The sequence below is a fragment of the Macrosteles quadrilineatus genome, unplaced genomic scaffold (genome assembly GCF_028750875.1).
Source record: "Macrosteles quadrilineatus isolate MER2022 unplaced genomic scaffold, UCM_ALF_1.0 Scaffold_8__2_contigs__length_117827958, whole genome shotgun sequence".
NCBI lineage: Eukaryota > Metazoa > Arthropoda > Insecta > Hemiptera > Cicadellidae > Macrosteles > Macrosteles quadrilineatus.
In genome coordinates, this window is record NW_026542601.1 from 44,885,169 (window position 1) to 44,899,134 (window position 13,966).

General features: G+C 34.9%; 1 protein-coding gene across 1 annotated transcript in view; it reads right to left on the minus strand.

The window, feature by feature from the left end:
- LOC129000743 (serine/threonine-protein kinase MARK2-like) overlaps positions 1–13,966 on the minus strand; it is a 148,536-nt gene that overhangs the window by 18,014 nt on the left and 116,556 nt on the right. The window contains exons 12-16 of the mRNA XM_054427723.1: positions 11,469–11,581; positions 10,026–10,233; positions 6,533–6,562; positions 3,528–3,722; positions 1,773–1,944 (exon numbers count right to left, since the gene is read on the minus strand). Of these exons, the coding sequence (XP_054283698.1) occupies positions 1,773–1,944; positions 3,528–3,722; positions 6,533–6,562; positions 10,026–10,233; positions 11,469–11,581 (718 nt within the window). The remainder of the gene's footprint in view (positions 1–1,772; positions 1,945–3,527; positions 3,723–6,532; positions 6,563–10,025; positions 10,234–11,468; positions 11,582–13,966) is intronic.

Consider the following 13,966-nt stretch of genomic DNA (forward strand, 5'->3'; position numbering starts at 1 on the left):
ACCACTCTTAATTCAGACCTTGCCCTGAGTTACATTCACTAGTTTAGTTTCCCAAATTGTAAACTTGGTGAATAATAAAATACAAAAATATAAAATAAAATAATAAAATACACACAGTAATACAATTTTATACACACTTTGTCTTTTAATCATAAATGTTCCTTACTTTCTGAATAGCCCTTGTATTTAAAAACTCAGGCTTCATTTTAATTTTTTTACTGATAACTTGATATTTATGTTTATTGTTGTTATTTGTTGTTTCCTGAACCACTGATGATAGGATAACTTGATTTTTTGTAACATAAAAAGTTTAATTTTTTTATTTTGGAGACTTACATTTTTGTTTGGATTTGATTGTTAGTAAATAGGTTTTTAGTATCCAATTTACTATAACTAAATAAACGTTCCTGTTACTGAAAGAGTTTACAGCGTTATGTGTAAAGAAGGCATGTCAGTCATCTAGCAACATCCATTGTCACATTAGAAGTGTTGGAGATGATTTTTGATGTTGACAATAGATTTTATACTGGCATTCCATCATAAATATAGATGTCATAGGTTATTTGCATGTGTAAAGTAAACACTACTCCACTAAATATGTCCTATGATGAAACAACTTCAATAAAACCACGCAAGGTTTCTAACACATAAAACCACATTTTGGGATTTGGAGTGGCTGTCTAAGGCCTCCTTGTAAAATAAAATAAAACAATTAAAATCAAACCCAAAATGAAACAACCTACTGTCTAGAGACCTAATACATTGTCACAATGATACAATACTTTAAAAAGTAGTAAGTAAAGAATATTATTTACGGGTAATTAGTGACACACTATTTAACCAGTGACATGTGTCGAATAATAAATCAACTATTAATAGGTTTGATTAAGAACAGGGTTGAAAAGGACTAAGTAACGAAAGCCTTACCTGTAATAAGTAAGTCAGCATTACTCAGGAGTTATTATTTTAAAGATTAATTACATCCAGAAACAGTGAAATTTCTGGTGATTTTTTTAATTATTAAAAATGGAAACAATTATTTTAACAATTTAAAACCAATATTCATAAACTGTAATGAATGTATTTCATAGGAACTATCTATTAATATTGAATACATTCAATCAAATATTTAGTGGAAATTGCTTGAAACAATCGCTGTTCAGGGTTAGTTCCTCTCATCTCCCATCAACACACCCTAGAACGATGGATAGGCTCCAGCCCAGAATAGTTTAACATTTAAATTGCATCAGGCTAGGACTAGATAAAATCAATTGGTGATTGAAGGGATTGAACCCAGGACCACTTGACCATCTCGTCCCTCAAGGTTTGTTGACAGAGTAAAATATTGAGTAAAACCATAAACAAAATGGATGAAATATAGACTGTCAGCCGTGCTACGGTTACCATAGGTTCTGGCGCACACTGCTGGGATCACCATGTAGTTACGGTATACGCGCTACGTAACTACTCGGCGCTTCCAGCGGTGTGCGCCAGGACCTATGGTAACCGCAGCATGGCTGACAGTCTATATTTAATACTTTTTGTCTATGGTAAAACCCACCATTTTTTAGGATGGTTTTTATAATTTCCGCACTTTTTTATAGAGGAATCTTGGATGGTTGAGCCGATTTCAGAAGATGTCTGTAAGTTTTGTAAAGTCAGAAATTTAAGATTTTGGTGCAATATTCTTGAATCTAAATAGAATCTGAGTCACTCGGTATCAAGAACTGATGATTCATTGATAGAACAGAAAGTTTTGAAAGGTCACCCACCTCGGTGTCTCCCCTGTAGTGTTGGTCTTCTCGTTGCTGCTGGCCTTCGCCTCGTAACTGATGGTTGACCGTCGTCCCATGGAGGCGGATGGAGCAAACATACGGTTGCCTTGCATAGTGTTGGATTTGGTCACTCTGGGCTTGCCAGGACTAGCTCCATCTGCTGTTCCCGCTACACATACAAATTTTGTGGTTCATATCTTGGGTTTACTTTTATACTATAAATTGTTTCTCATTGTAGGCCTCATCAGGGTGTTTAATCCACGTACAAAATCAGGGAATCTTTGGTATTCTGGTGGACCTTACCGAGCAATTTTCAAGAGATGCCTCATGTGTAAAGGATAATTAAGTCGTGTAGTAACCAAAGCTACTTGTGACGTTTACCAGAGTATAGTGCAATGAAATATTGAAAAGACACTAGAGTCAAAACGTTGCTAGGTTCACTTTGGACAACACTTTACAGTGAAAATATATCAGATAACAGCACAACTCCTAGTTATAGATTGAGTCTAGAGTGGTGAGCACATGTGCATAAGAAACCTACTTTCCTTCACTGTCACTTTCCATATTTTGTACAGTCATCTACACAATTAATTTTGTTGGAGGCGTCTAGTAGTGTGACTCAAGTGTTGTTGGGAGCCCTTTCCTTATCTTTCCCACACACTATTCTACAATTATTGGCACTAATACCCCTAAAAATTACTTCATCATGATTAAACTCTCAATAAAACTTTAAACTGATCAGTACTTTAAGCAGTACTTTAAGTTAAAGGACAGGGAGTGTTGCTGAAGGTCTAAATCCCGGAAGGTCTAATTAGACCTTTGGCACACATTTTGCGTTTAGTACTTGTTGCTGAGGGTCTAAACGGGCAGTATGCCGAAGGTCTAAATCCCGAAAGGTCTGAAAGTACAGTTAATGCAGATAACTCATCCACTGATACTGATTTAGACCTTGCGAGATTTTGACCTTAATATGCTGCCCCTGTACCATCAACGATTGAAAGACCCGAGTTGCCCCCAATATGAAAAACCATAACTGTAGATTTTTTAGATTTACAGGGAGATCCCAGCATACAAAAAATTATCTCATCGATGGATCAAATGCTGGAGGACTCCAAGTATACTGATCAAGAAATAAATTGGTCTGAACAGCTTAGGTGATGTTTAAAGCATTATAATTAATTGTACGTGTTTTCTCTCATTCCTTGAACCACATTGGTCTGTTACTCGTGTTGTTGATTAAAATAATAATGCTAGATATTAAGTAAGTAAAAAAAGCTGTTAAGTGAATCTTTTCCATTCCACGGGTTTTCAATTTCAACTGGACTGAAACTGATAGTTGAAAAAAACGGTCGTAGTTAAGCATTGCGACGCAATGCCCACATTTTTAGACTTTCCGGGACTCACATTTTTACACCTTCAACAACTCTCATTTTATTTATAGACCTTCCGGGACTTAGACCTTCAGCAACTCTAATTTTATAAAGATTTATTTACAAAATATAGGTTGCTAGCCCAAGGTCTAAATCTCGCAAGGTCTAAAACAGTATCAGTGGGTGAGTTTTCTGCATTGGCTGTACTTTTAGGCCTTCCAGGATTAAGAACATCGGCATACTGCCCGTTTAGACCCTCAGCAACAAGTACTAACTGCAAAATGTGTGCCGAAGGTCTAATTAGACCTTCCGGGATTTAGACTTTCAGTAACTGATCCAAAGGACACCTTCAATAATGTGTTCTATAACTACAGTGGCTTACTTGTGTCAAGCACAGGTAGGTTGGCAGTCTTGGCCGGAGCCCGAGAGTTGATTCTTGCAGTATTCTCCTTGATGGTAGCCGAGTCCACGGTGTTTTGCCGCTTGAAGTTGCTGGCAGTCGCGGTGGTGCTGTTGCCGCCGCCGCTACTGTGATTGTGGTTGGTCGTGTTGGCAGTGCCGCCCGCTGGTACTCCGCCTTTACACACATAATAGTCAGCAAACTTAGTACAATAACCTATGTCATGGTAAGGAAATTGTTGAATTATGGTAGTTGTACAAAAATTATTTTTGGTGATAAAAATTTGAAACCATTTTAGAGGTGGAACTTGATTAGATTTATATCCACAAAAAAAAAATTCTTTACCTCATAGGGTTGTAGAGTGAAATGAATTAAAGGTTTTGTGATATAAATAATTGAGAATACTCAGTTTATTGTCTATTACAAATCATTGTTTTTAACCCTTCTTGGACATGACGGATATATCCACAAAATATTTTGTTATGTTGAAGACAAGAAGCAGATATTTCCACCAATTCCGTAGACAGGCAGGTGATTATACAGGAACCAGCCGGTTCGCGCTGCTATGGCACTATTTTCCTGTACTCTGCATAAGTATTGTGATCTCTTATGTGGCATACCACTCTTAAAATACTTAATACGTAATTTTGTTTATGAAAATATTCTTCTAGGACAAAAATCTTATTCAAATTTACCATACAAGGTAGGCCTTTTTTCAATAAAATCTCGTCAAATAAACGTGTAACCAGTCTTAATTTGTGATTGGCATGTGTTATATTTGTGAAAGATGGGTTGTGGATACATTTGTAATTTTTGTTTGTATTCACAGACAGGTAACAGCCTCAATTGCAAACAAATATTCAAGTTTGAAAAAGTAATTTGTGATTGTTTATTTAGGATATCAAAAATGCATCAAAGAAATTAAAATAGATTTCTTCCATTTCATAAATTTTGACCATCCTGGTTCATATAACCTGTCCAGTAAGGGTTAAAAAAATATATTTATTTTTGAATCCTCAACGTTTTTAGAATAGTTTTATACTACAGAAGGATTGAACCATTTAAAAGCTAATTGCTACGAGAAAAAAATGGTTCAGATTTACAAGTGAGTACAACCTAAGTTGAATCATGTATATCTAAAAAAGGAAAATTATTTTTAAGTGGGATAAGTTAATGATAAGAATATTAAGAATTAAAATTAAGCAATTTTAATAAAAAAAAGTACCAACTGTTAATAAGCCTAGCGGCATCAGACTAGATAGATAAGTAGCACGATAAAAAATAAAAATAACAATTCTCATTTTTTATTGACACAACCAAAAATTGTGCCACTGCAAAATATAACCAAGAATTAACCAACCAAAATATTGATCAAATTCTAATTAAATAATTCCACAGCAAACTCTTCAGACGCATTAGTTTGTGCGAGAAAGAAATCTTAAAATACCAAAGATGAACAAAGCATGCTAATATGACTGATTTGGATACATTTTTTTGAGTACAACCGCAGCAATTTAGAAAGAAGCGAGTGTCGGATTGGTGAAATTTTACCATCATGCACCAGGGTTAGTGAGTGGAGGAGTGGGGGTAAGCGTGAAGCAGACAAGACAAGTGTGATTTGACCAGGTCACCAAACAGAAGACATCTTGGGAGTAAAACTTCTTGGGAGTTTGAAACAATACAAATATAAAAAATAGACGAGGACAACTTTCGACTCTTAAATCTGTGTTATCACATCACCTAACGGGGAAAAAGACTGAATTCCTCAAATAAAAAGACTTAACCTACTTTTATGTATACAATGAATCTAGGATTTTAAGCAATAAGGTGAGATTTAGAAAGTAAAATTAACTGTTCAATTCAGTTCTACGATGTATACATTTGAGCAAAATCTAAGGTCGATATAGGTTGAGTTACTGTGAACATTGTGAATTGTGTTAGTTCTTTCTATTCTAAACCACAATATGGAATTAGTTGCATTCATAACTGTATGAAATGTGCTATTCATGACTGACTATGCAAGAATTCCTCAAAATACAATAGTTATTTGTGTAACTAGTGAACAAAGTGAGCAATTGCCTTACTCGAGAGAAATCCTTACTCAAGGAATGGTTTCTAGAGTGAGGCAATTGCACTTTGCACTCGAGTTGCACATTATATTTTTCCTACAGTTACCATAAAACAAATAAATTGGTAAAGAAACATAACATACAGAAGTGAACTTATGGCATTTAATGTGAAAGTAGCATTAATAAATCAGCTGACTAACTGATTTACAACCAGTGCTGCCAACGTATTTCGCCCGCATACAACATTGTCTGCATGTTACGCGCTCACTATTTTGTGCCTTCACGTTGCAAATCTGGAGTGAGACAAAGTAATTAGAGTGGGACAATGTTAACATTGTCTCACTGATGAGCGAATTGGCCACTTTGCTTTCTCAAATCAGTGAGAGAACATGTACTTTGTTAGGTAACTGTAGGAAAAATATATGATGATAACTGCCGAACAAGCCAAACGAGTGTTTAAACAAGCAAATTTCAACCTAGAAAAGATCAAATTCCAAAATGATCGATTGATGTGGTGAGAAAATATTGCAATAGAGTTAAAACAAGCCTCACCCTAAATGATTAAGCAGCTTCTACTTGATAAAGAGTTTGCTGCAATTTTAATTTTATAAATTACTACCGTACTTAAAATTTTATGAAACAGAGAATTCGTGACTGTTGAAAATCTTAAATAAAAAAATACTTTCACATTGAATTTTTTTTCAGTACCAAGGTTGGCATAAGTAAATTGGTTAAATTGATTCATAGAATTAGATTTAACACATGTTAATGTTAGTACATCTATAAACTATTTTATTGTAGTTAATGTAAAATCTGTAAATGCAAAATAAGTCATGCTTAATATTTTTTCAATTCAGTTGACTTTTGTTTAAAATTAATGAATTATCAATAAAAATCAACAAAATAAATATAACTCACCTAGTAGGCTAAGCAGCCGTCTATTTTGCACTGAACAAAATAAAACAAATAAGTAAGGGTTTGACAAAACCTACTCCCGTTCCATTGGTTTCGCACAATTCAAAAATAATAAGCTAAGAAGAGTAATTTGCCGTGCCCCCCTTACAATCGATTGTCATAGTTTAAAATAAATTAAAACTTAATTTTTTATATTGCCTACTTCAGATGTGGAAACATTCACAAAACAACCGTATGGACAAAGGCATCTTAACAACATATGTGTAGGTATTTCTACAGTACTTACATGATTATAGACTGACATGGTTTAACTGACATCAGCACATAAAATAAACATATTCTTTCAAACACCTAACACAAATACAAAATAAACCAAAGTGGCCAATAAAATAGTTCACTATCTATCTTGCTAATAAATACAAACTATTCATTAATTGAAACAATATTGATTTCTGTTAGTTTTCCTTAGATTTTGTAGTTTTTCATGATTATTTTTAAATGAGGACAATAATACATTAGTTATACTGAAAGTTTTCCATGTTGTTGAAACCAAAAAATAATCAAGTCCTGGCATTCAGGCTAGAATGAAAGTACAATACACTAATCATAGAATTCCATGTTGGTTATCACTTCATACCAGTCTCACTTGTAATTTCAATCAATAATAAGCATGTAACTATCACAAAATTTAAAAAATCACCACACTGCACAGTAGCATACACTGGGGTCAAGAGAATGTAGTTTCTTCATAGCACAGATTTCTTGGATTCTTGAGACCACTCAAGCATCCGTTTTCACTGAATCATCACAAAACACATCACTATTCCATGCTTTTGAATTTCCTTTGCAAGCTTAACTGCTTGTTTTCTCTGTAAAAATCACTGCATCGGAAAAAAATGTTCGTCTCAAATTTCAACTCCAAATTAACTTGAATCACTTAACAATAAGTAAAATAAATAAATAATATAATCACATAAAGATGACGTCCTTTTGAGGGAAGAACTGTTTGTATAAACTAAGAAAAAATGTTTAAACAATATTATTTCAGGATTATACTACACAAAAAAAGGTAAACAATTGGTGCAAAAACATATGGGGGAGGCAGGGAAAATCTGCTCTGCTTGTGCAAAATAAACACCAACGGACGACGGGAGTAGGTCAACAAATACATGCACAAGACAAAAATATACATCAGATATCAACAAGCATCTAGGGGAAGCATGACTATAGCCAACAAATTTCAAGTGCTTCGGGTTCTGTAAGTTTATTACTTTACACACATTTTTTGAATCAGTATATAACAAATCCCAAATTTTCCAACATTCCAATCTTTCCCCATTTCAGTAATTTCGGTTTTAAACACATAACATAGAGTACACAGACAAACATTTAACACCAAATGTTTGATTGTAACCAATGAAATTTGTTGCAAAGTAAAAATAATATTTATAAAATTAACGCTAGTCCTATACAACTTTATACAACTTTTGTGCAAGATAATTTGCGTTACAAGGGATATAGAATGTCATGCTACGCTACGGTCAGTTTTAAGTTTTCCTCTAAAGGATCAATGGACATGCTAGGGTTTTACATGCCTCGTTCATGTCTTGTTCAGTAAATTTAAATTTGTAATAAATTCAACTATGAAAATGGCAATTTTTTACAACATGGTGTAACATTATACACTTTTTACCGTAACAAAATGGAGGACTACACATCAACAAGACAAGAGGCAACTGAGAAAAAAATCATTAACACAAGTGAGGTACAATATCTAGGTAAACATTAAAATAAACGACATTCAACATTATGAGTAAATGATCGTTCAACGGTATGGTGCAATACAAGACAAAATAAAATGGGGACGTAAATAGAACAAAAGTAAGAATTGAATGCTGATTAAGATTTAAGCCCGATTACACATACTTTATAAGTATAGTATATTTAATTTATTATTAATATACCATTAATGGCTGACTGACACAAAAAAATTAAGAATTTAAAACTTTTGACAAAAGCCTTTAAGTATTAAAACAAATTTCATATCTTACCTCTTTAAAATTTATTGACTACTACGATAATTTAACTTCACAAAGATTTAAATATTAAAAGAAAAGTGTTAATGAAAAGAAAACCAAGGTGTCAGTCTAATAATGTTAAGACAATTGTATGTGTTAATCAAGCCAAAATCTACTGAAGCATTCATTCTAAGCTCATAAAAGGAAGGGAACAGGAACCTTTCACCACAGCCCGGTTTGAACCACCGAGAAAGAGTTTGTGTCTTTAGTCAAACTGAGCTAGTACACCTTTCTATATAGACATTTTTAGTAAAAAAAAACATGTTTTTAAAATTTGAAGTTTTCATTTTTTTTACTTATGTTGTGTACTTATTTTTTTTACTAAATTTATGTTTTGGCAACAAATTTGTATTCAAGTAAAGTGAAAGTATAATAAGCCAAATTTATTTTATGTTTAAATTAAATTAAAAATAGCAAGAATGAGTAAACACAAGATGTGCTTAAGATGTAAAAAGCCCAGCAGAAGGAAGAATAGATTTAGAAGTTTACCATTGCCGTTTCAGAAAAGGGTAAGCTAGTTTTGTTTAAAACTTTATAGAGTTTTTGTTATCTCTCCAAAAAAGAACATTGCTAACTTAAAATACTGTGGTATTCTGTGGTTGGCGGCCGTATGCAGAGCGGAATCTTGAGGTGGTGTATTCAGTTTAAAACAAAGAAAATTACTTTCATAATTTGAACATTGACCAAAATTGGTACAGTAAAACCTCGTTATGTAGGCCCGGTTTGGTCAAAAAATGTATTTTCAAAATAATTTTATTTTCATGGGATTATTGAATTTGAAACTATAATGAATAGTGTTAAATGGTTCATTACAAAAAATGCGGGACCACGGGGCTTGAAATTGGTAATTTTGTCAAATATTGGTACAAACCTAGTGATTGGACCACAGGCTCAACAACGTGATAATTTGCAATCATATTTTGAAAATTTTGATTAAGAATATTATTGTAATTTCTTTTCCATATTGCAATGAAAACTGTAATAAACTTATTTTCTGAGTAAGATTTAATTTTATTTCCTGAAATTTTTTAAAGTTAATATTTTGTTTTTCTTTGACCGGTAAGTTTGTAGCTTTATTTTTGGAAATCTACGTATATATCTGGAATTTCTCAGCCGTATAGGCTTGCTGTAATACGCCCCGGTGTGCTAAAAGAAACAGTAGCGACTTGGGGAAATGCTGACTTCATCTCCAGAGTTCACTCGTGCCCAAACAGGGAATTTAAGTATACGTTTCAGTTTTGACTGATTTCTACTCTTTAAAAATATTGTTATATTAGATTGCCTGTGGTCCCGTCTGATTTGACTTAACAAGATTGTACTGTAAATTTTTTTGGCTTAAGTAAAAATTGATCCCATCGTCACAATTCCATCTCTGCATCAGCCAGTGTGAGGTGGGAGGGGGAAGGGTAAGTGCGCACCCCCGTTGGCCGGCGTAGTCGACTCACGCAGGGTCTCTCCACCGCTACTGGCGCGACGGCTAGGCTTGGCGTTGGTAGCACTGATGGATCGGTGTACACCCCGATGGCTGGGAGACTGAGCATTGGTCGTGGTGGCTGGCGTGCCTGTGCCTGGTGTCATACCCCTCAGTGACAGTGAACTTCCTGACCTTGACCCATCACTCTCCGGCTGTAACGTCACCCATAAAACATTAGGCATAAAGATTCCATATTTCAACTACCCAAAATATTGGAAATACAGAGTGTCCCGGAACTTTCTACCAAAATTTTAGGGCATTGTTGCTGAGTAAGAAACATATCATATATCATATTTAAATTGTCCTTAATTACTTATACAGCCGCCATTTTGTTTTTTTCACAAATTAATTTTTTTCTAAAGAATAGTTTAACATACAAGATTGAAAATTCGCACAAACATTTATGACAACTAGACAACGCTACCAACAAAATTTTCAAATTCATAAAACAAAATACAATTTTGTTTCTTAAATAACTCAAAAACCGTTGATTTTACAAACATTTTACATGCACTGCAACTAACCTCCAGCGGTCACGTATCACTAAAGAAGCCATATCTCAGTTAATATTCGTCCAATCTAAAAAATAAGGGGTCAATCGATTTGTAAATAAATTGCCTTTATGGTAATTATTTAGATATGTTTTTCTTACTCAGGAACAATGCTCTAAAATCTTAGCAGAGAGTTCCGGGACATCCTGTATAATATATATGATGGAGCTGATGAGCGAATAACTTGTTTATAAAGTGGCTTCGGGTTCTCATATTTACCTGTTGCTATTCAAAATAAAGAACTATTCTTTTGACCAATGATCCTGGTCAAACAATAAACCGATCTTTGCCCATAACATTGCTTTCCCCTAGCATATTTGCATCATATCTGATCTATGATTTGTTGGTACCTCAGTACTTAAATTTGTCCCTGATTAGGTGATTGGAATTGTTTTATTGTTGAGTAATAACTTAGCACAAGGCCACGGCTTTGGTGTGTAGCAACATTGCTCCAGCCAGCCTATTGCCATGGTACCAACAGTATTAATGATGAAAGGTGTAAACATAAAACATTGCCCAGAAGCTCCAACATGAATTGGTACAAAAGCTGTTTCGGTATAGCTGCGACATTGCCAATTGAGTCTCGCCGCGGCTTTGTATTATAGGAGCTATGTTAATAGTCCAGGATAATGATCCATGTTCTATGGGATTCATTCTATAGGATCTAAAGGATCCATGTTCTATGGGGTTCATTCTATAGGATCTAAAGGATCCATGTTCTTTCCAACTCTTTGAACCACTCTTATCTGATCCAGACCAAGATTTCATGTGAGCAAAGATTATTTTTTTAAATAAATTAATAAAATAACAATAAAAACATTAACACGTTTACTTACATCGGTAGACTTTCGTCCGAGTAGCAGGTACGTTGCAAAGACATCATCATACTTAGCTTGCGCTAAGCTGTCCTCAATTTCTGTTCTACTGTAACCCATTCCAACTAGGGCTTCTACAACAGGACAACCTGTAATTACTACAAATAACTCTGGGCACTCAGATTAAATAAAAAGTTTTAATGTAAGAAAAAAATTTGCTAATGAACAAAGTACATCGTGAATTTGCAAGAACAGAAAAGGTTCAGAAATATATAGAGTAACAAAGCTGGATAATAATATCTTATGTATTTTTCCTCCAATGCAAACGTTTACCTTCACAGACAAGTGGCTGAATTCTGATGAATTTTACTGGTCTAATAAATCTCCAAAAACTCGTTCTTTCATAACAATAATATCTATGGTTCATACCGTCAATGCAATCAGGGGTAATATTAAACTACGGCCGTTTCGGAGATGACACCGTCGTCAGGTGCGTAGTGGTACACTAAACTATATTTGGTCGGTCGTCAGTTTTCAAGCCGTGCACACGCTCTAAATGTTTTTGTGTATTCATGTTTTCGTGTATTCGTGTTTTCGTGTGTCCGTCCTGTGCTTATATGTGTATTATTTAGTGATGGTCGGATCCGGATATCGGACTACCGGATCCGCCGAATCCGAGCTAGAACCGGCACCGGATCGGATCCAACAAATTCCGGATCTTGGGCTGGATCCGGTTTTGATGGATCCGATTTTTTCAAATTTTTTCTCGATTTTTTCCTAGCACAAAGCTGTCTGTATCACTGTACAACACCGATTTTTTTACTAACACAAAGCTGTCTGTATCACTGTACAACCCCGATTTTTTACTAACACAAAAAGCTGTCTGTATCACTGTACAACCCCGATTTTTTACCAACACAAAAGCTGTCTGTGTCAGTGTACAACACCGATTTTTTACTAACACAAAAAGCTGTCTGTATCACTGTACAACCCCGAATGTTTTTACTAGCACAAAGCTGTCTGTATCACTCTACAACCCCGATTTTTTACTAACACAAAAAGCTGTCTGTATCACTGTACAACCCCGAATGTTTTTACAAGCACAAAGCTGTCTGTATCACTGTACAACCCCGATTTTTTACTAAGACAAAAAGCTGTCTGTATCACTGTGCAACCCCGGGTTTTTACCAACACAAAGCTGTCTGTATCACTGTACAACACCGATTTGATTACTAACACAAATCTGTCTGTATCACTGTACAACCCCGATTTTTTCCAGATTTTTTTACTAACACAAAGCTGTCTGTATCCATGTACAAGACCGTTTTTTCCCCGAGTGTTTGTCTCTTGATGCAAACAACTTGTATGGCAAGGCCATGTCTCAGTGTTTGCCTCTTGATGCAAACAACTTGTATGGCAAGGCCATGTCTCAGTGTTTGCCTCTTGATGCAAATAACTTATATGGCAAGGCCATGTCTCAGCGTTTGTCTCTGGATGCAAATAACTTATATGGCAAGGCCATGTCTCAGTGTTTGTCTTTTGATGCAAATAACTTATATGGCAAGGCCATGACTCAGTGTTTGTCTTTTGAAGCAAATAACTTATATGGCAAGGCCATGACTCAGTATTTGTCTCTTGATGCAAATAACTTGTATGGCAAGGTTATGACTCAGTGTTTGTCTTTTGATGCAAATAACTTATATGGCAAGGCCATGTTTCAGTGTTTGTCTCTTGATACAAATAAATAACATATATGGCAATGGCATGTATCTTTCCGAACTGAATCCGACCCGATTTTTCGGATATCTTCACACCTCTAGTTTTTAGCTTTGTACCTGGATGATAAGCTAACGGCCAATAATTTTGTCTCAAAAATATCCCGTTAGTATTTTAATCTTACCCGAAGCTACGTGATAAAAAATAATAAAAGTATGATTTAAATTGGCATTCTGTTAATTACGTTTTTTTTTTACCCGCCCTTATGACAGTGTGTATCTGGATCCGGATCCGAAGATCCGAAGATCCGGATCCGGTACCGACATTTTCTTGGATCCACCCATCACTAGTATTATTTATTCAACCCCTGACGCAATGCAAATGAAGAAAGTTTGTGTTAAATGTGACAAGACTATAGTTTAGTGTACCACTACGCACCTGACGATGGAGTCATCTCTGAAACGCCCGTAGTGGAATATTACCCCTGATTGCGTTGACGGTAAGAACCATAGATATTATTATTATATTTTCACGCAATCTACCACACTCAAGAATACTCGTTCTTTCAGTTTAGCGAACAAATGACCAGAAAGAGATCAACAAATAACAACAGAGCTTGGCTCATCTTACAGTGACTTTGAAGTATTAACAAAGTCAGGTCCATACTCTTTTTATTGTAACTAATTTACCAAATGATAGTTTTAGAACTACAAACAAAAATATAGTAGAACTTTGATAGTTAGACACTTCCCAGATATGTAAATCTGTCCACCTCTTCGATTTCTTCATCTGACATTCTGAAG